The sequence below is a fragment of the Notamacropus eugenii genome, chromosome X, assembly GCF_028372415.1.
Source record: "Notamacropus eugenii isolate mMacEug1 chromosome X, mMacEug1.pri_v2, whole genome shotgun sequence".
Lineage (NCBI taxonomy): Eukaryota > Metazoa > Chordata > Mammalia > Diprotodontia > Macropodidae > Notamacropus > Notamacropus eugenii.
This window is the reverse complement of record NC_092879.1, coordinates 29,388,695-29,411,302: the sequence shown is the minus strand read 5'-3', so window position 1 is coordinate 29,411,302 and position 22,608 is coordinate 29,388,695. Positions and strand designations below refer to the sequence as shown.

Genomic DNA, 22,608 nt, shown 5'->3' with positions numbered 1-22,608 from the left:
TGAAAGTTCTAAACTAGATGGTCTCCAAGGTCCCTTCTGTTTTCCAGCTCTTAAGACTATTTTTAAATAACATTCATACATAAGCTTATACAAAGTCCCATTCTGAACATCAGTGAGACACTGGTTATCTTCATCCCCCTACCTCACCTGATCTCCTTTCAGCAGCTCCGTCTCATTTGATCCCTTCAGTTCCCCGATCTGCCCCGGAGGGCCAGGTGGGCCTTGTAGCCCTTGTTCTCCCTAGTTCCCCCAAAAGAGAACAAAATATTGAGGTCACCTCATATGCCTTCAGCAATATTACATGTAAAGCATGGAAATAAAATTGAGGCAAGAGGTTTGAAAGTTCCAAAAAGAGAAGGCTTACCTTTTCACCTTTGGGGCCCTGGAAATTCAAGCCCATATTCCCCTGAAATGAACATTTTTCAGATAAGAACTCTTGAGTATAGGCAACTACAAAATAGCCTGAAAGAGCTAAAAAGAATATAAAGAAAACAGAAAATTACCTTTGGTCCTTGAATTCCTGGTGGCCCAGGAGGCCCCTATGAATTAATCAAGGAATAAAAGGGAAAAAGTTCTATTTATTTTTTAATCAAAGCATCCTTTGATATCAAAACATCTTCAGGTTCAAATGACCTGTGCTCCACCAGCCCTAGGGTCCCAGGCCCTTGGGTATCTAGCTTATGGCCTGAATCTCCGCAATACCCAGTGACTTCTGGGACTGACTATTGTTCAAGGGCCTTTAAGGAAAATCTTGTCACATTCAAATGTATCACAGCAGCAGGTCACTAGGGCTAGAAAGACAAAACATATTCTTTTGCAGAAAGACCCCAGTTTATTCTTGAAGCAATTTTTAAATCCCATTTAGCCTTTCTTCAAGAATGTATTTGAGTTTGCAAACTTCATGGCACAAGATAAAAGTGAAGTTGGATCACAGCCTATTCCAACTTCACTTTTGTCTTGTATCATCATTATCTGTGCCCAACCTGTGGTAGAACCTGATAGTGGTAGAGTCTGATCAGTTACAGTCAGATAAGCTACCTTGACCCTGACATGGTGATGTCATTTTGGTCCTCTTTGGGAATAAAGGACAATAACATTAGATATGGCTTCCATAGTCTGCTGATGGTGACATTCCTGAGCTGATACAAGTACCTGAGGTGGTACAAGTACCATCAGAAAGTCATGATGTGTCAGATAAGAGGAGGTAGAGTGAAAAAAGAAGAATGTGCCTCAAAACCAAGGCATCTTCACTGTTCAGAATCAGGACACTCTGATTGAAAAATCATCATCTAGTTTTGTCCCTCGCCTTGATGAAAGTCTCCAGCTCTGATAGGTAGGAGTCTTTCCTCTTCTGAAAATTCTCCAACAATTCTAATATATACTCTCCTTGTCTGTGAAATGAGGAAGTAGGACTGGCTGGTCTCTGAGGTTCCTTTCCAGTTCTAGCTCTAGACTCCTACAATCCCACTTTGAGTTAGGCCTCATGATAACAGAGTCCAAAATGAAATGGTTCCTGACCTCACAGAGCTTCCCGCCTCCAAAATGGCAGCCAAAGCCAACAGTCTGATGTTTATACCATATTGTTATTGGCTAGTAAATGTACCCTTGTTGACCGATCCATCCACTGACTGACTGACTGAAGAAAGTAAAATGGAAGACTGAACCCCTTCATCCTCCACCTTCCAGGTGAGTAGGGAAAAGAAATCACAGTCTCCCTCATGAAAGGAGTTCACAAATGTCACATATGTTGAAAAGAAAAGCACAACCCATGCTCCAAGATCCTCTGGAAAGCTTACCATCCACCCTGGCAGGCCGGGGAAACCAAGGGGACCTGGACTTCCAGTCGCACCAGAAGGGCCCTGTGAAAAGGAGGAAAGCATCAGAGGGAGGAGGACCAAGCCTTTGAAAACATGGCACCATTGCGAGAGCTCTCTGCTCTAGAACTGAGAAGCATCCTGGGTACTCCAGCATCGACATGGCACCATTCATTAAAAGGAAATGTAGGGGGTACAAAAAAGACATCCATAACCATTTTTAAAATAAATTGTGAAGTAGAAATGGGGTCAAAAGTGAACAAGAGTAAGAGTGTAACAAGAACAAAAGGTAAAAGGGAAGGCCGAGAGTAATAAAGGAATGGGCCTGGATGGGTTCAATCGCCAAAAAGTACAAGAAGGAGGCCATGACAGAAGCAGTAAAGCAAAGAGAGCAAACTAGGGGAAGGACATTCATTTTCTTAGGAAAAAATTCCGTTATGAGAAAGGTCTTAACATTCTTGTGAAAGGAGAGTCAGTAGAAAGAACATTGACTCTGGCATCAGAAAGGAGGGTTCAAACCCTGCCTCTGACACCAGCTGTGTGACCTTGAACCAGTCCCTTCTCCTTTCTGGGCCTCAGTTTACCCCTGTGTAAAATGAAGGAGTTTGGATTTGATGGCCTCTAAGCTCCCTTTCACTTCTAAATCTAGGATCCTGTATATGACCTTGGGCCAGTCCCTTTGCCTTCCTGGGCCTCAGTTTCCCCCTCTGTAAAATGAAGGAGGTTGAATTTGATGGCCTCTAAGCTCCCTTCCACTTCTAAATCTAGGATCCTCTGATCACACTGATCCTCCAACCCATTCTAACTTGCATGATACTCTTCTGGTTCCCCTACTATCTCTCAGACTGCTCCTTCTATGTCTTCTTTGTTGGTTCTCCATCTTCTTATCAACCCTTAAATGTCAGTGGTTCCCCATGGCCCATGCAGGAAATCTCGGAGTCCTTTTGGGCTCCTCTCTCCCATATCTCATCCCAGATTCTACCTTTGTATCATCCCTCCCTTCTGCTCCCAGAAGGCCAGGAGTTTTCTGGGAGTATGGGCCATTTCATAAGCATCCTGGTGCTGCTAGCACCTAGCATAATGCCTTCTTGCTTAATAGGGTCTGACCTGAATTCTAATGGAGTCCTAGGAGAGATGATAACATTACCATGCTCCACCCTCATTGGGCTCCTCCTAGCATACTGTGTTCAGGTCTGGGGGAAGCATTTTTAGGAAGACTTTTGACAAAGCTGGAAATCACCAAGAAGAAGTCAAAGGAAATGGAAATGAAGAAAGAACCTTAAGATCATAGGAGATAAGAGTCAGGTGCATATTTAACCTGGAGAAGAGATGGAGAAACTGAGGCCCAGAAGGGCTAGGTCACACTGCTGCTAAATCTGAGACAGAACACTAACCCTGGGTTTCTCAGTTCTAATGGGGTACAGTGTTCTTCCACTACCCCACTTGCCTCTGAAGGACTGCTACATGGAAGGTAGTATAGACCTATACAGCTTGACTCCAGAGATCTATGATTAGGCCATCAGGAAAACCTGAGTTCAAATCCAGCCTCAGACACTTACTACCTATGTGACCTTGAGCAAGTCACATAACCTCAGGGCAGCTAGGTGGTGCAGTGGATAGAACACCGGGCCTGGAGTCAGTCTTCCTGAGTTCAAATCTGGCCTCAGACACTTACTAGCCATGTGACCCTGGACAAGTCACTATTTGCCTCAGTTTCCTCATCTATAAAATGAGCTAGAGAAGGAAATGGCAAACCACTACAGTATCTTAGCCTAGAAAACCCCAAATGGGATAACAAAGAGTTAGAGATGACTATTCCTTTAAACAACAACACCTGTCCAGATGCAGAAAAAGAAATGACTCCAGGCTTAAAAACATAATAAAGTCAATTTTCAAAAGGGGGGGTGGGTGAGAGCCAGGTGGTGCAGTGGATAGAGCATGGGCCCTGGAGTCAGGAGGACCTGAGTTCAAATCTGGCCTCAGATACTCACTGTGTGACCCTGGGCAAGTCACTCAACCCCAATTGCCTCAAAACCCCAAACAACTCATTTCATTCATTAAGAATTGTCATTAATTTTTTTTTTAAGTTGCAGAGAGGCAGACTTAGGTAAGATGTAAAGGAAAACTGCCTAACAATTAGAGTCATCCTAAAGTGGAATGGTCTGCCTTGGGAGGTAATATTAATGTTAATAACAACAACTAATATTTATATAGTACAGTTAGGGTTACAAAGCCCTTAGAGATATTTTTCTCATTTGTGAGATTGGTGATGTTATCTTCCCCATTTTACAGATGAGAAAACTGAGGTTCAAAAAGGTTAAATGATAACCAACGCCACATTAGCTAGCAAATGGCAAAGCTGGGATTCAAACCTGGAGGCCCTCTGACCCTAAGGCCAGTGATCATTGGAGCCACACTGTTCCTCCTCACTGGAAATCTACCAGAAAAAGCTAGAAGGCAGATGATAGAGGAGGTTCCTGTTCCACTGCGGGTTGGCCCCAAATCCGATAGGTGGTCATTCAGATCCCCAAATCAGCTCAGATACTTTGCCAACTTTAAAGCCCTATGTGCTTATCAGTTGTGATTCTTGAGACCCTTACTTCAATTCCAGATTTTCCACAAGGTAGCAAGAGGGGATCCTTTTTCAGTCACGGGTTGGCCTGACTACAGACGTCCCATCCAGGTCCAATATTACATGACTCTATGATCTTCTTCCATTCAGAGAAGGCCATGTGCTGTACTCCAGAAATTGCACCCTCCCCTCCCCAGTCCCAGTCCACAAAATTCATTGCTCTGTGTGGGCATAGGAAATGAAATGAAAATGAGAGAAGTGTCTCTTAGAGTCATTTCCAGGTAGGCCCATTTGGAGTCAGCCTTGGAGCTAATCGACAGCATCCTGGGTTTTTTCCTTTGTTCTAACCAGGCCAGCAGCACTTACCAAGAACACTCCTGTCCTTAATGCTCTTTGTAACACACACACTTAGCACAATATAAGCAGAAATCTACAGCCAAAGCCACAAACAAAAATTTCCATGGAAACAGAGCAGAAAGAGAATAAAACAAAGAGGAGCTGATCCTCACTGGTGTTATCTAGGCAACGTTTTGTTGAGATGCCAGTTACATGCTAATTTGCACATGTAACAACTTGGAAGTGCCTATAGATGAAAGCTAGGAGCAAAAAGTGGAGGGGAAAACTGGGGAGTGCTTCTTGGATCGCCCCAAACACGGCAAGCGAGGAAACCTCTGAGTGTACTTACTTGTCTTCCTGGAAGCCCTGGATTGCCTGGGTCCCCCTTCGGGCCCGGTAGCGTGGACAGAATTATACTCCCTGGCAGCCCCTAAAAGAAAACCATACCCACAAGGCCCTTGTAAATATCAGCTCTCCCCATCTCCAAATTGGCAATGCTTGGGAATGAAATGATCTGAAGACCCGAGCTTCCTTCTAAATGTCACCAAAGACAGGGCTGTCTTATCAACAGAAGCCAGGGACTCGAGACCGATAGGGTGTCAGAAAGGGGACAAAGACAATAACACAATATTAAGAAATAATGGTAAAGCTTCATCTTCTCAGAGTTCCCATGGCCTTGCTATTGGTCATAAACAATTTTTCCCTTGCATAGATGACTCATGCATCCTGATTCCTCTAAAAATACCCCAAAGCTGGATTAGTGCAAAATACTCACCTTCATCCCTGGGATCCCAGGAGGACCCTATGTTGAAGAGAAAGAGGAAAAATATCAGCAGACTATACTGCAACATCCTCTAAAAGCCTGCAGAGCCAATGCACCACAGATGAAATTTATTCCAATAACAGTGGGACCAGGAGGGCATTATATCTGAAAACATGATCTAATTTCTACAACTAAGATCTCACATCTGACTTTCATTCCCTTTGTGACCTTGGATCAGTCCTTTCTCTTCCCTGGGTCTCAGTTTCCCTCTCTGTAAAGTGAGAAGGTTGGATTAGATGATCCCTGAGGTCCCTTTCAGCTTTAGCACTAGGATCCTTTGTGTGACCTTGGATCAGCCCCTTCCCCTCCCTGGGCCTCAGTTTCCCCCTCTGTAAAGTGAGAAGGTTGGATTAGATGATCCCTGAGGTCCCTTTCAGCTTTAGCACTAGGATCCTTTGTGTGACCTTGGATCAGCCCCTTCCCCTCCCTGGGCCTCAGTTTCCCCCTCTGTAAAGTGAGAAGGTTGGATTAGATGATCCCTGAGGTCCCTTTCAGCTCCAGAACTAGGATTCTCTGTGTGACCTTGGATCAGCCCCTTCCCCTCCCTGGGGCTCCATTTACCCCTCTGTAAAAAAAGGGAGCTGGAATCAACCAGAGAATCTTAACCTAGGTTCTGTGAACTTGTTTTTCTGGTATTTTGATAACTGTATTTCAATATAACTGTTTTCCTTTGCAATCCTATGTTTGATGTTATGCCTTTAGAAAACATCCCTAGGCTTCAGACTGCCAAAAGTGTCTACGTAACGCAACAAAACTTCAGAACCTCTGGAGTACTTGGATCCTACCTGTAGTTTTAGACAATCTCCTTCCCCTCCCTGGGCCTCAGTTTCTTTCTCTGTAAAATGAAGAGGCCATACTAGATGGCCTCTGAAGCTCCTCATAGTTCTAGAGCTAGGATTCTCTGACCTGATGTCACTCCATCTCCTTGGTCTCAGTTTCCCTATATATCAAGCAGGAAAGTTAGCTAGATGGACCTCTAAGGTCCTTTCCAGCTTGAGACCTATGACTGTGATATTCGAAAATCCATTCAAGTTCTGCAAGGAAGCCTATCTCCACTTGCAGATTCTTCTCAATCCTTATCCAATTTCATACTTCCCCATGTGCCACTCACCCCTGTTCCATTTCAGTGAGCCAAGAGATGGTTTCCCTTCCCCTCCCAACCCCAGCGTCTTCACTGATTCCAGTGTGGCTTCTTACTATTCAAATCCAACACCAGTAACTTACTGGGGGCCCTGGTAAACCTGGAACACCAGAAATGCCTGGGAATCCACGCTCTCCCTAGATGGGAAAGAAAAAATGGGTGGGAGAATGAATGAATGAATGAATGAATGAATGAATGAATGAATGAATGAATGAAAAAGTAAACTTAGAGTCAAAAATATAAAGTAGCTTTGTGAATTTACAAGTTGGCTAAAAGTTATGGTCGAAACTACTTCTCTAAAAGACTTTTGAAAAAGTCAGATTGGAACAAATAAGGATCGCTATATTTTTCAGAACCTGACGGGCCACTAATCAATCACAAGCCTGCCCTCACTTATCAGTTGCTTTCTCTCCAAGCTTATCACTTTCTTATTCCCTCACCATTCATTATTCAAAAGGGCCCTATTCAGCCCTGTTCACTAAATCCTCATACCTTCTGATCAACCCCAGGCAGAAAGAGAGAAAGCATCTTCCTCAAACCCTCCATTTTCTCTACATACAGCTCCCCTCCTCACTCATACCCACAACACTTATCAATTTATAAGGGTTAGGGCAGGGGTGGGGAACCTGTGGCCTTAAGGTCACATGGGGCCCTCTAGGTCTTCGGGTGTGGCCCTTTGATGGAGTCCAAGGTTTACAGGACAAATCTTTTTATTAAGGGGATTTGTTCTGTGAAATTTGGATTCAGTCAGAAGGCCACAAGTTCTCCACCCCTGGGTTAGGGAAACCCTGGGGTGAGTATAGGTTTCTTTCCTTAGGTTGTTTTGTTTTGTGTTCCCCTGAGTAGGAGAGGGGAACTGTTATCACCAATAAGAGAATCATTCTAGCAACTACAAACTCAGCCCCCCAGTAGTTTACTCACCACTGTCCAGTGTTAGCCTACTTAGCCAGTTTAGAAAACAAAGGGGAGAAACAATCCAGAATGCAACCCAACAAACACTTATTAAAGGCCTATTATGTACAAGGATATTCTATTTCCCACCTCCATACCTTTGCCTAGGCTGTCTACCCCACTTCTGAATGTTCTCTGTCCTCACCTCCACTTCCTGGCATCCCTAGTTTCCTTCCAGGCTCAGCTCCAGTTCATCCTCATATCTGAGCTCTTTTTGGGTGTCCTTCCCCAGCTGCTAGGGTCTCACCAAGATTTACCTTGTTCATGTGTCATATATACTTCTATGGGCTTGTGTTACCTGCTCTGATAAAAGGTAAGCCTCTTGGGGACAGGGACTGTTCCCTTTTTGTCTTTGTATTCCCTGGTGTCCAACACAGAGCCTGGCATGTAGCAGATACTTAATAAATGCTTGCTTAATTGATCGCTAGGTACTGGGGAAACAAAATCAAGAATTTGACAGTCCCTGCCCTCAAAGAGTTTACATTGGAAAAGAAGAGAACACATGTACAAATAATCACAAAATAGATACAACATAATTTGTGGGATGAGGCAAACACGATCAAACAGTGGGAGACGATCAGAAAAGGCCTTGTGTTGGGGTAGCACTTGAGCTGAGCCTTGAAGGACACCATGGATCCCAAGAAGGGGAAGTGAAGAGGGAGAATATTCCAGGCATGGAGGGCAGCACATGCAAAGGCCTGGAGGTAGGATACTGTATACCAGGAATGGCAAACAGACCAGTTAGGATATAATGTAAAATGAGTAAGGGGGAGTAATACGAAATTAGTCTGGGAAATATAAAGCACTTAAAATACCAAACAAGGGAGTTTGTGTTTCATTATAGTAACAATAATGAATTATCAAAGACCCAGACAGAGAGAGGGAACTGGGAGGAAGGGAGGACTTGGGGGTGGGGGAGAGAAGCCCATTTCTTCTTGGGACACGCTGAGTAGAAGATGTCTGTGAGACATCCAGGTGGATACATCCAACAGGCAGGTGGTGATGGGAAATAAGAGCTCCACAGAAGGAGGAGGCCTAGAGAGGGAGGTTATGGAGCCATCTGCATAGGCATGATCCTTGCACTCATGGTTACTGACGAGAGGACATTCCAGGTTATGCAGAGGTGCAGAGGTAGGCCCTGGAGGTTATGAAAGATCATCTTATCTAACATCCTTTTGGGCCAACTTAGGGTGATGATAGGTATACTCTAAAGGGTAAAGAAAGACAAGATGAAGGTCCACACTAGAACTCTTGTGTATGTATACCCGCTCATAGCAGGTGGAACATGATTGATGGGTGACCCAGGAAAGGAGACAGAGAAGTAAGAGACACAGGAGGGAAAAATGTTACTTCTGTCAAGGAGGAAAAGAAAATCCAGGAGGAGGACCCAGTAGACAATGCTAACTGCAGCAGAGAGATGATGACAATGGAATTGTGGGTTCCTTGAATGCTACAGTATTCATAGTGGATAAAGTGCTAGACTTGGAGTCAGGAAAACCTGAGTTTGAATCCTCCTTTAGACACTTACAAGCTGTGTCATTCTGGGCAGGTCACTTTAACCTCTCTCAGCCTCAGTTTCTTCATCTGTAAGATAGGAGGGGGTGGTAATAATAGTACCTACCTCTCAGAGTTGTTGTAAGGATCAAACAAGGTAATACATACAAAGTGTTTTGCAAATCTTAACGTGCCGTATAAATGGTAGCTATAATTATTATTTCTAAATCTATTCCTCTTTGAAGAAATGAAACCCTCTCAGGTATGAAAATTAGTATTTCATGCCCTGAAAGTTTAACAAAGAAGCAAAGGCCTTGCCTTTATGGGTACCCATAATGGGTACTTGTTGTTCAGTCATATCCAGCTCTTCATGACCCCCTGGACCATAGTACACCAATGTTGCCCAGCAGGTTTTCTTGGCAAAGATACTGGCATAGTTCGTCATTTCCTTCTCCAACACATTAAGGCAAACAAAGGTTAAGTGACTTGCCCAGGGTCACATAAATACCAAGTGAGATCAGATTGGAACTCAGATCTTCCTGACTCTAGGTCCAGCGCTCTATCTACCAAACTATCTAGCTGCCCCAATGGGTTGGACTTTTCACATAAACTAGCCATAGGAACTGCTAGCTTTGCTTCAAAATGTGACCCTTCAAAACACATAAAACACAATCTGTGTTGCAGGTAAGGTACTAGGGCAGAGGTAGGCCCTGAGGCCACAGGTTCCTCACCCTTGTACTAGGGTATAAAAAAACAACTTAAAAAAAAAAAAACAAGTTAAGGAGAATGGTGTGTTTACCCCGTAAAAAACAGTATACTGGGGGCAGAGCCAAGATGGTGGAGTAGAAGGACAGACTGCTCTAGCTCTTCACCCCATAGCCCATAAAATACCTATAAAAATGACTCTAAGCAAATTCTAGAGCAGCAGAAGCTACAAAACGACAGAGTGAAAGAGATTTCCAGCCCAAAGCACCCTAGAAGGCCAACAGGAAAGGTCTATCACACCACGCTGAGTGCACTCCAGCCTTGGCCATGTGGTGATGCACAGACAGGACTGGAGCAGGCTTCAGGGCACAGAATCAGGGGCGGTAGCTACAGTTCCCAGATTTCTCAACTCACAAACACCAAAGATACCTTCAACGGTCAGTGAGAAAGTGCTTTCATTGGAGTGAGAAGGGAACAAGGTCTGGCCCCAGGCCCAGAGCAGCTGCAGGTCAGGCGGTAGCAGGGTCCATTTTAGAAGCCCTTACCCTAACAACCCTGGGGGAATCAAACAGATGATCTGGATCTCAGCCCTGAGAGGTGGTTCTGGGTGAGAAGGAGCGTTGGTCTGGTGGTGACTGGAGAGGGAATCCTACTCGCAGATCCTGGGCAGATAAGAATGCTTGTGGCTGCTTCCAGACCAGAGCGCAGGCCAGGAGAGAAGTAAACTCCTCTCCCTTGATTGTGCCACCTTAGAGGGAACCGAGAACTTACAGGTCCCTAGAATATATCCTCCACTTGACAAAGGACTCAAAAGTCAAGTAACTGGATGAGAAAATGCCCAAAAAAAGGGAAAAAAATAAAACTATAGAAGTTTACTTTCTTTTCTTTTCTTACATACATTTTCTTCCATCCTCTCAGATGAGGAAGAACAAAGCATACCATCAGAGGAAGACATAAAAGTAAAGACTCCTGCATCCAAAACCCCCAAAAAGAAAATGGAATGGTCTCAGGCCATGGAAGAGCTCAAAAAGGATTTTGAAAATCAAGTAAGCAAGGTGGAGGAAAAATTGGTAAGAGAAATGAGAGTGATGCAAGAAAACCATGAAAAGTGAGTCAACAGCTTGCTAAAGGAGACCCGAAAAAATGCTGAAGAAAATAACAACTTTAAAAATAGACTAACCCAAATGGCAAAAGAGGTCCATCATCAATCGATGCTGAGGCCATTGACCTCAGTTTGAAGTCAATCCCTCCTTAGCTGAACTTCCAACTGAAGAAGAGGTTTTGAGGGCCATTAGGCTCCTTTTCTGTGGCAAAGCACCTGGTGCTGATTCTATCCCAGCAGAGATTTACAAGGTAGGGGGGGCATTGCTCAGACAAAAGCTGAAATTTTTCAGGTTATATGCCAAGAGGAGATTATCCCCCAGGAGTTCAAGGATGTTGTTCAAGTTCCATTGTCCATCTCTATAAGGATAAAGGGAATAGATTGTCTTGTGACAATCACAAGGGGAACTCTCTTTAAGTCATTGCTGGCAAAGTTCTTGTTAGAATCCTCCTTAATAGGCTGATCCTTCACCTGGAAGATGGTCATATACCTGAAAGCCAGTGTGGTTTCAGAAAGGGCCAAGGAACAGTTGATATGGTGTTTGCTGCCCAACAACTCCAGGAGAAATGCCAGAAGCAGATCAGAGGTCTGTAGACAATGTTTGTAGATCTGACCAAGGCCTTTGACACTGCTAGTCATGAGAGTTTATGGAAAATTATGTCAAAATTTGATTGCCTGGAGAAGTTCATCAATATTGTATGCCAATTTCATGATGGCACGTTTGCCCAGGTTCTGGATAATGGACAATGCTCTCGTGCCTTCCCAGTCACCAATGGAGTGAAACAGGGCTGTGGGCTTGCTCCCATGCTTTTTAGCATGATGTTTTCAGCCAAGTTGACAAATGCTTTCAATGAGGATGAACATGGAATCAAGGTCAACTACCGTACTGATGGCAAGTTCTTCAATTTGAAAAGGCTACAAGCCAAGACCAAAGTGGAGGGAATGTTGCTGCATGACTTTCTGTTTGCAGATGATTGTGCACTCAGTGCAGCCTCTGAAGCTGAGATGCAACAAAATATGAATCTATTCTCTGCTTCTTGTGCTAATTTGAGCCCAACAATTAACACCAAGAAAACACAGGTGCTCCATCAGCTACCACCACACCATCCATACATGGAACCCTCAGTTACAACAAATGGAGAAGTTTTGAATGCTGTGGATAAGTTCTTTTACCTTGGTACCGTACTTTCCAGGGATGTACACATTGACAATGAGGTTGATGCATGTGTTGCCAAACCTAGCTCATTGTTTGAGAGACTCCGAAGAAAAGTTTGGGAGAGAAGAAGTATTTGACTACCAAACTGAAGGTCTACAGAGCTGTGGTGCTGACCTCATTGTTATATGCTTGTGAAACATGGACAGTCTACCAGCACTATGCCAGGAAACTGAATCGTTTCCATTTGAACTGTCTTAGGAAGATTCTGAGGATCACCTGGCAGGATAAGGTACCAGACACTGAAGTCCTTGCTCAACCTGAACTGCCAAGCATTCAAACTATGCTTCAGAGAGCACAACTCTGATGGGCTGGCCATGTTGCTCGAATGCAAAATACATGTTTGCCAAAAAGACTATTTTATGGAGAACTCACATGGGGCAGATCACATGGTGGCCAGAAGAAGTAATACAAAGACACTCTCAAGGTCTCTCTCAAGAACTTTGGATTAGACTGTGCAACATGGGAGATACTGGCATAGGACCACTCAGCATGGCATACCCACATAAGAAAAGGTGCTGTGCTCTTTGAGCAAAGTAGAATTGAGACACCACAAAGTAAATGCAGGATGAGCAAATTTGGGATATCCACCCCAAATATTCACATGGACTATCTGTGCCCAACCTGTGGTAGAGCATTCCAATCTCATATTGGTCTGATCGGTCACAGTCGGACACACTGACATTTCACTTTATCATGGTGATGTCATTTTGGTCCTCTTTGAAGACGAAGGACAACAGCCAATGAACCCACCAATATGTTGATGGTATCTCTCCTACTGGAAATAAGCTGCTTGAGAGCAGAATTTGTTCCCCTTCGGTATTTGCCTCCAAGGCACCCAGCATGATATTTGGCACAGAGTAGGTGCTCTAAAAATCTTATTGACTGAATGATTCATCACTAGCACTGCAGCAGAAGGTACTGGGAAGGTTGGTTCCCATCTCAGAAGAGCTGAATTCTCCTCTGGATATTAATTCTTGCTAGCTGCATATGTATGATCTTGTAAGGTAAACTTCAGTCCAACCTCCATCTAATCATAATTCTTAAGGAAACTCCTAGAGACTTACATATTCGCATCACTAAAGTCAATCTCAGGTCAAACCCCAAGTGCTCTGGATAAGTAGCTGCTCCCCTATCCCAGGACTCAATTATTCTCCTTAGAATTATAAGACTAGGAAACATATTACCAAGGTAAGGTCATAGTAGACTCACCTTTGTCCCGTTGCACCCTGGGATGCCCTGAGGTCCTGGTGCTCCTTCATGACCTGGCATTCCCTTGTAAGGGAGAATAGAACATTTTATCTATAATAATAATCTCCAGGAAAGAATATTCTCAAAAAATAATCACAAAAACAATAAAATCCAGGGAAAATATAATGAAAAAAACCGAGTCCTACTTACAGGAAGACCTGGTGTCCCTGGGAATCCAGGAAGTCCAGGGGGCCCCTAAGAGAAGAAACACAGTGTTTCATGAATCCCATTAGTATTATCTGTGAGTATCATGGATTTAGACCTTGAAAAGACCCAAGGCCACCTCAGCTAATCTCCCCATTTTAGAGATGGGGAGCCTTTGGCCCAGGAAGGTAAAATTATTTGCCTGAAGGCCCACATGGGATCTGAGATCTGGAACTGGAAAGAACCTTAAAAAGCCATCCAGTTCAACCTCCTCATTTTATAGAGAGGGAAACTGAGGCAAAAAAGGGGAAAGAACTCACCCACAGTACCAGGTAATAAATATCAGAACCAGGATTAAAAGCCTGCTTCTCTGAATACATACCCCTTTTCACCAGTCTCTTGTAGATGGCTTCTTAAAAACTGGAAATTTAAACCTGAAATGATATTCTATGCCCTCCCCCCAAAATTGCTGCTCATTCAAATTCTCCCTAGAACCCAGCCTGGGAGTTCTCAATGGAAAGATATCTTTGGGAGGGTTCTGGTGCCATTTAGTCAAGTAGGAACAGGCATATGGGTGGTTGGATGTATCTGCTCTGCCACTAATGGACCTCTTGGAATTCTGCAGTAAATGGTAACACTTAGACAGTCAATCAATCAACCAACAAGTGTGTATCACTCACTCTCCTTCTACTGGCCAATGTGCTAAGAGGCAGGAATACAAGTACAGAGAATGAAACAATCCCCGCTCCTAGTGAGCTACTATCCTGTTGGGGAAGATCGTAAGCACACAAAACAACACATGCATCATAAATCAAAAATCAAACACATAGAAATAAATACAATGTTGTTAAATACAAGGTAATTTGGGAGGGAGAACACTGAGCGATCAGAGGGTGTGGTCAAACACAGAAATAAATGCAATGTTGTTAAATACAAGGTAGTTTGGGAAGGGGAACACTGAACAATCGGAGGGTGTGAGGAAGGGCTTCATTCGGGAAATGGAGCCCAAGGCGAGTCACAAAGGAAGACAGAGACCCTATGAGGAAGAGGTAAGGAGGGGGGGCATTTGGGGTGGGGGCCACGAGAGGAAAGAAGACAGGAGATGGAGTGGCCTGAGTGATGACTACCAAGCAGTCCAGTTTGGTTCAACAACAGAGTTCAGAAAGGGAAGTCACATCTAGAAAGTCCAAAAAGTAGGTCAGGGTGAAGTGGTAAAGGGTTTTCAAAGTTAAACAAAGGAGTTTCTATGTTATCCTAGAAGAGATAGGCAGCCGCTGAAATTGATGAAGTAGGAGAGTCACATGGTTAGATCAGTGCTTGAGGAAAATCACTTTGGCAGTTTTGAAGAAGATGGATTGGAGTGATGAGAGACTTGAGGCCCAGAGACCAATTAGGGGGCTGCTGCCATAATCAAGACAAGGGGTGATGAGGGCCTGAATTAAAGTAGTAGTTGTCTGAGTGGAGAGAAGGGGTCACAGATGAGAGATGTTACAGAGAAATAAATTGCAAGATGTGGCAACTGATTGGCTACATGGGGTGGGGGAGAGTGAGGAGTCTTAAGGAACACCAAACTTTCATGGAGGGGGCAGAAACAGAAAGGCCTGAGAAGGTTATTTGGCTAATGAAAATCTTCTATGGAAATCAATCAATCAATAAGCATTTATTAAGCATCTAGGAGGTGCCAGGCATTGTGCTGGGTGCTAGGGGTCCAACAGACATTGTGCTGGGTGCTAGGGGTCCAACAGATATTGTGCTGGGTGCTAGGGGTCCAACAGATATTGTGCTGGGTGCTAGGGGTCCAACAGATATTGTGCTGGGTGCTAGGGGTCCAACAGACATTGTGCTGGGTGCTAGGGGTCCAACAGATATTGTGCTGGGTGCTAGGGGTCCAACAGATATTGTGCTGGGTGCTAGGGGTCCAACAGACATTGTGCTGGGTGCTAGGGGTCCAACAGACATTGTGCTGGGTGCTGGAGGCCCAATTCTAAAAAGGAACTGATCTCTGCTCTGGAGAGGCTGACATTCTAACAAGGGAGACATCATGAACTAATGTAAGAAAATTACCAAAAGCACTGTTTTGTCCTTTGGGACATCAAGCACATCCAAAGCAATTTCGACCCTAGAAGCTGCGAAGACTGGGGAGGACCTTGGTAGGAAGGAGCTAAGGAAGTAAGCTGAGGATTCTAACAGGTGGTGATGGCAGCCAGTCCATGAAAAGGCTTGGAGACAGGAAATGATAAGGAAAAGCAAGGAGGCCAGTTTGGTCAAAGGCCAGGGTGCAAGAAAGGGAGCCAGACTGGGATATGCTTTTGATTTCGAACAGGAGTCAATATTTGATCCCATGAGCAAAAGGGGGCCACTAGAGTTTACTGAATGGGGAGTAACTATCACTTTGACAGCTGTACACAGTTCAGAATAGAAAGGATCCTAGATTTAGAGGTCAGCTAATCTAAGCCCCTATTTTACAGATGAGTAAACTGAGGCCCAGAAAGGTGAGGTGTTTTACCTAACTTCATGCAGAGGATAGAATTCAAACAAAGGTCTTTTGACTCCAGATTTAGCTCTATTTCCATTGACTGGTGACTTGAGGCAGGGAAATCAATTAGGAGGTTCTTACGAAGGTCCAGAAGAGAGAGAGGAGGCCCCTAACTCACATGACTATGGACAAATACCTGATGACTCTAATCAACTCTTTTTCCTTTCTTCTTTTTATTTTTGAGTGGGGGGAAGCAAGGCAATTGGGGTTAAATGACTTGCCCAAGGTCACACAGTTAGTAAATGTCAAGTGTCTGAGGCTGGATTTGAACTCAGGCCCTCCTGACAACACCTAGCTGCCCCTAGTCAACTCTTTTTCTGAGGCTACCTGTTAGGGTTTGTCCTTGAACAGTTTTCCAACAGAGACCGTGGATTCCAGAGGACAATTCTGCAGATGCCTGGCTGCTGAGAACTCAAACTTACTTATTTCTCCGAAATATTATCCATTCTCCCAGGACCATCCTCCCCTTGGCCTCTCAGGCTCCAGCCTCTCACTGATGTCAGAATCCTGAAAGTGGTAATGACAGTAGAGACTAGGAGGTCTGGAGCATGGCAGGAGTGAGCCCACAGGTAGGAAGGAACATTCCTTCTTGGAATTGTTGCTGTTTTAAAGATAATTATTGAACTTGAGCTTTGTTCTCTCGGTTAGGAGCAACATCCACTGCTAATCTGATTGGGACCTACGGACTAGAAGGTCTCTGACACATGGGCTAGGCATTCCTCAATAGAACAAGGAAACTGACCTCAATGGTCTGCCTCATTTTATTCCAATCCTGAATCAGAACCACTGGATTGGCCTGAGTAAGGCCCCACCCAGAACACTCCCATGTCTGTCAGTGTTATTCAGTTGTGCCTCTTTGTGACTCTTTGTGAGCCCATTTGGGGTTTTCCTTGACAAAGATTCTGAAGGGGTTTGCCACTTCTTTCTCCAGCTCATTTTACAGATGAGGAACTGAGGCAAACAGGGTACAGTGACTTGCCCAGGCTCACACAGTTAGGAAGCATCTGAAGTTGGATTTGAACTCGGGGTCTCCTGACTCCTAACCAGGCACTCTATCTGCTGTGCCACTTAGCAGCATTATGCTTGTCAGCAGCCAAACACAATCTCTCTGAGCCCTGAGTTTCTGGAACATGCCTGTTATGAGGTGGCTGAAGCTGGTGGATCAACTAAGTTCAAGAGTTCTGAACTCTAGTATGCTAAAACCAATCAGGTGTCCACACCAAGTCTGGTACCAACATAGTTAGTGAGGTTGGAGGAGCAGGAGGCTACCAAGTTGTCTATGGGGGAGGGGCAAACTAGCCCAGGTCAGAAGTGGAGCAGGTCAAAGCTCCTGTGCCACTCAGTACTGGCATCAGGCCCGTGAGTGACTAATGCACATCCAGTCTGGGCACAATCTGGAGATCCAGTCTATTACAAAAAAAAAATCCAAAAGAAAAGAAGGCTGACATGTATCCTCCCAACTACAAATGTTTTGTGCAAAAGTGTGTCAGAAACTCTTAAGGATTCCTATCTTGCTCAGAAAACCAGTCACATAAATCAGCCTTAACCAGCTACGGATTTTATTCAGTCCCCCCCCCCCCAATTGTCTTGTATTTATCTCTGAAATTGCCTTTTATATATTCTGTATAAACTAGTGGTGGAGGATGGGATTCGTGCTGGACCCCTAAAAGGAAAAGCCCCCGAAATTTTCCATAAACTTCAGGAACTCAATCCCTGGCATTCACCTGAGGCATCTGGCCTACACCAGCCCACTTTGCTTACTTAATTAGCTTATTTGACACTCCTTAATCCCACCCAGACCCTTCCTCAGTTGTCTCTGGACCACCCCAGGCTACTTGCCACTCCCAGATCCCATCCAGATCTTCCCACTGTCTTTCAGCATAAAAACACCCATCTTACCCCTATTAAATTGTGCAGACTCTTAGAATCCGGCCAGCTTGTACCAGCCTCACAAATGCTGCAGACTCTCTAGGAATCTCAACCCATGTCATAATAAACTCTCTACCTGGACTGAAAGAAGGCTTGAGCGGTCAAATTCTTTCAAGGCAGACCCACTCTGTACCCTTGCATTTTGGGGTTCCTAGCACCCCTAGACCGTGTCACTAGCATATGAGCATATTGTCTCCCCCATAGAATGTAAGTTCCTTGAGGGTAGGTATTAGTTCATTGTCTCTGTAGCCAGAGCCTAGCTCAATGCTTGGCACAGAGCAGGAGGTTAATAAACACTTACTTGTTAACTGACTGACTGATAGAAATCAAGTCACCCTTCAGCTACGGAGAAAAGGTAGTTCTATTCAATTATTTCCAGAAATAGTTAAAATTTGATGTAAAACAAACAGCCTAATATATTTGTCCCTGGCCACTAACTAACAGGAATGTTATAGTTGGTACACAATTAAAATCCAACATTTTCTGAATTTTTTTATAATTCTTCATAAGCCTTTTCCAATGACATCAAGTTGTTGAAACAGATATTCAGGAAATAAACTGTGTTTAAAAAAAAATAACAGTAGCTCTCCAAATGTAAAAGAATTGCTTAGGACAACTTGAAATCTGCACCTACTTTTTAATTTAACTTTTAAAAGAAATTATTCTCCCACTGGCAATGCATTTCAGTATGTTCTGTTATGGTCTACTGGATGCAATTCACTTACCTTCCTTTGGAATCAGCTAGTGAAGCACCTCAAATATGACATTCTATAACTATGATTTGACTTACCCTGATTCCCTTCGGGCCCACTGGCCCAGGAGCACCGTCATCACCCTGCAAAATGCCACAAAATTGTTAGAGATGATTTCCCAGGGAGGTCTCTGATCACTGATGTTCTAATTGGGAATGAGCAAACTGCAAAGCTTGGTTAATTTGCTTAAGGAAAACATACTGTTTTCCCCCGAGCTGAAAGCCTAGGAATGAGCTGCCTTGTCAAGGAATACTAGAAACGCACATTCAATTTCTTTTGTTGTTGATTTCAGTGTTTTTTATATTTTTAAAGGAAATCATCCATTTTCTTTTACTTCTCACTTCTGCTGGCATATGCTTATGTATAGCAATTTTGGATCAGTCTCCTTATTCTATTTCTTCTTGGTGAATCCTGTTTATTTTTAATTTTTACAGTTTGATTTTCCTTTAAACACACACATACACACATACACAAATGATTTGTTAATTTTTTTTTATCTTTGAAAAACCAGCTCTTTATTTCTATCAATCTAAAAGGTCTCTATTTTTCATTTTTCCATGATTTTCAGATTTTTATGCTTATCTGGGGATTGTTAATTTGATTTTCCATGGGTTTTTGCTTTTTAATACAATTTCATTCATCCTACTGATGGTTTACACTTATGCAGTTTTAGGTTCTGCTTTTAATCTCACATGAAGAAGTAGCCTTTCTCTTTGCCAAGGACAACCTCCTCTACATACACCCTTGATGTCATCTTCTCCAACAGCTTGCTCCTTCCATCACCCTCTGTCTTTGTCACCTTCAGTTCCTTCCCTGTAATCTACAAATATTCCCAGATCTCCCTAGTCTCAAAAAACAAATAAACAAAACCTCACCTCATGGAACTCTCCCATCTCCTTATGTTATTGGCCTATCTTTCTTTTCCCTTTCACAACGGGAAGCGGGGGAGATGGGGGGGGCACTATCTACTCAGTTAAACTTCTTGACCTCCCAATTCATTTTTTTGAAAAAAAAGTTTTAGTGATGTTTTCGGTGGAAGTCACTCTCATTTCAGGATATACCTGCCCAGTTCCCACTACTCCAGTAGTTACAGTTAAGACTGGAGGTGACTGGATACACAACACTCCATATTCATAGTCTCCCACCTGCCCAACAAAAGGAGGGTGCTACATTTCTTCCATGGCCAGGATTAGTCATTATTAATTACAAAGTGTTAACCTTAAGTTTTTTTTTTTTTATCGTTCTTTTAGTTGACGTTGTTGTACCCATTACACACAGGGTTTTTCAGGGCCTAATTATTTTCTTCACCGTGGTTCCAATGATTTACTACCACAAAGTGTTTTTACAAATATCTCCTATACAGAGGAACTTCCATTCTTTGACTTCCCTTGGGAAGGCTCCCAACAGTGGGACCAACAACACTGGTTCCACAAAACCCGTTTTTTTCTTCCTGTAGGTGAGAGGGGGGGCAAAAGGGATTATGGATACCAAATATTTATGCTAAGTGAGCTGACCCAATCAGTGAGATGTTTTTCTTCTTTTAAACCTGGAAGCAGGTGATACTGCTGGCTTCTATCCTGCCCCTGTTCAACAGCGCCTCCATGTGTCCATCCCCACGCCCCAGAGTGAACATACCCTGACCCCAAAGGGCACAGATACTGAGTAAAGACAGTTCCCTGTGGTACTTGGAGAGTAGCTGACCCTTTTCCCCTCAGTTTGACCTCTATCCACAGAGCAGCGAAGCCATCACACTATCTGTACGAGGGGTTCTGAACTGTTTTTGTGTCGTGGGCTCCTCCCCACTGGGAAGTCTAGGGATCCCATGTCAGAATTGTGTTTTTAAATGCCTAAAATAAAACACACAGAACTAGCTAAGGAAATAAAGAAGCCATTTATTTTTCCTATCCAAGTTCACTGATGCCCTGGACTCTATCTTGGGTCTGTGGACCCTTGATCTAGAGGGTGTGGCTCATAATCAGCTCCTCTCTGACCTTGCCAAGTGAAACCAAGCCCTAGGCATGTGACCTTGGCATGGAGTCACTCCCCACAGAACCAAACATGCTTAACTATAGGGCAAACAAAAACAATCAGCAAAGAAGAATCAGATATCTGAGTAGCCAGGCATCCACCAAAGTCCTTGAACTCAGGAGCTCCTGATCCCAGCAACTCTAGCAAGTGCACAGTTTAGTTTGTTTAGTGTTTTATGACCTGATCTTCCAGTAGGCAAAGGATAGCAGACATTAAACTGATCTGAAATTGACATATGACTCCTGCATTCATCAGTGCTAGCCAATCAATGGTGAAGATTCACTCATTCATTCGCAAGAACTCTAACAATAACAACAATGATAATAATGATAGCTAACATTTATTTATTAAACACCTACTATGTGCCAGCCAGACAACTAGGTGGTGCTGCAGTGGATAGAGTACATTTTGGGCCTGGAGTCAGGAAGGCTCCTTTTCTTGAGTTCAAAGCTGATCGCAGACACTTACTGGCTGTGTGAACCTGGGTAAGTCATTTCACTCTATTTGCCTCAGTTTCCTCATCTATAAAATGTGCTGGGGAAGGAAATGGCAAATTACTCCAGTATCTTTGGCAAGAAAACCTCAAATGGGGTCACAAAGAGTCAGACATGACTGAAAAACAACAACAAATGCGCTAGGCACCATGCTAGGTGTTTTACAAATATTATTCCATTTGATCATCACAATAGTCCTGATATTATGGAGGCCCATGGCTTCTCTCTGTTCCCCTGTCTTATCACTTACCTCCCTGCGCCCCTACTGAGCCAAAAGCCCCACCCCTCTATGCAGTAGGAGAAGAGCCCGATAGAGTAAAAGTGGTGTTACATACTCCTTCCTCCATGAAAGTCCCTGGCAATGCATGGATATACATAACATACATGCATGCATGTATATATGCATACATACGCAGATATATGTATATAAATATCTGTATGCCTTCTCTTTTAGCCTATAACTGTTGAAGACTATAATCATCCCAGATTCAAGGCACAATATACTCACAGAAATCTAATATATTCACATTGGGAATACATGCAGCTCCCATGAGTATAAGCTACCAACCCAGCACATAACAGCCACCATGCATTATTTAGAATGGCCAAATGAAGACACATACTACACACACATATAGCAACAGAACATGCAAAATGTCACATGCCATCAGAAGGAAGCAGTCAAAGAGGTGAATGCAGACATAAAAACATTGCACAGCAAACACACAGGCCATGTACAGCATGTTACATATGTTGCAACTACATACAATTTCATGTGTTCCTATACTGGGTATCATCTGCCTAAATGGGTAACCAGTCACTTCTCCCCTTTCTCTTAAAGCATTATTAGCAACAAGCTCATGGGTCAAATAGGCCAGCACTTCTAAGGTGCCCTCAGGAGTTCATGAATGGCAGAGACTGACCAGCAGCATAGAATTCTTCATCTGGAGCCCCAATCCCAAGCCCTGGATAGATGGCCTAAGCAATTCTATACTTAGTTACAGGCTCTCAAGATACTCTCTAGTTCCCTAGGTATGCCTAACAGCTGGAGTATTCCATTGAAAAGGAATTGCCTTGAGATTTAACCTTCCCTTTCTGTCTGAACACAATACTCCTCTGGGAACAGAAGACTTAGCTAGCCTCTCTAAGAGTACCAGGACTCATATCCTTTCCTCATCTGAGTTACAGTCATCCTAGCTATTTATCAAGCTAGAGTAGTCCCTCAGCAACTGGTAATCAGGCTCATCCTCTCAAGAGTCTCCATGGTTAATTTTCCATTACTGCTTTCCCTTGCTCACCAGAGAGCTTGACCCACTCTCTAAC

The 22,608-nt window shown here is 43.7% G+C and overlaps 1 protein-coding gene across 1 annotated transcript in view; it reads right to left on the bottom strand.

Annotated features, from left to right (window-relative positions):
• The window catches only part of COL4A5 (collagen type IV alpha 5 chain), a 210,964-nt gene that overhangs the window by 139,448 nt on the left and 48,908 nt on the right, over positions 1 to 22,608 (bottom strand). The window contains exons 4-13 of the mRNA XM_072626493.1: positions 18,802 to 18,846; positions 13,553 to 13,597; positions 13,364 to 13,426; positions 6,770 to 6,823; positions 5,498 to 5,524; positions 5,072 to 5,152; positions 1,797 to 1,859; positions 504 to 539; positions 365 to 406; positions 148 to 240 (exon numbers count right to left, since the gene is read on the bottom strand). Coding sequence (XP_072482594.1) covers positions 148 to 240; positions 365 to 406; positions 504 to 539; positions 1,797 to 1,859; positions 5,072 to 5,152; positions 5,498 to 5,524; positions 6,770 to 6,823; positions 13,364 to 13,426; positions 13,553 to 13,597; positions 18,802 to 18,846 — 549 coding nt within the window. The remainder of the gene's footprint in view (positions 1 to 147; positions 241 to 364; positions 407 to 503; positions 540 to 1,796; positions 1,860 to 5,071; positions 5,153 to 5,497; positions 5,525 to 6,769; positions 6,824 to 13,363; positions 13,427 to 13,552; positions 13,598 to 18,801; positions 18,847 to 22,608) is intronic.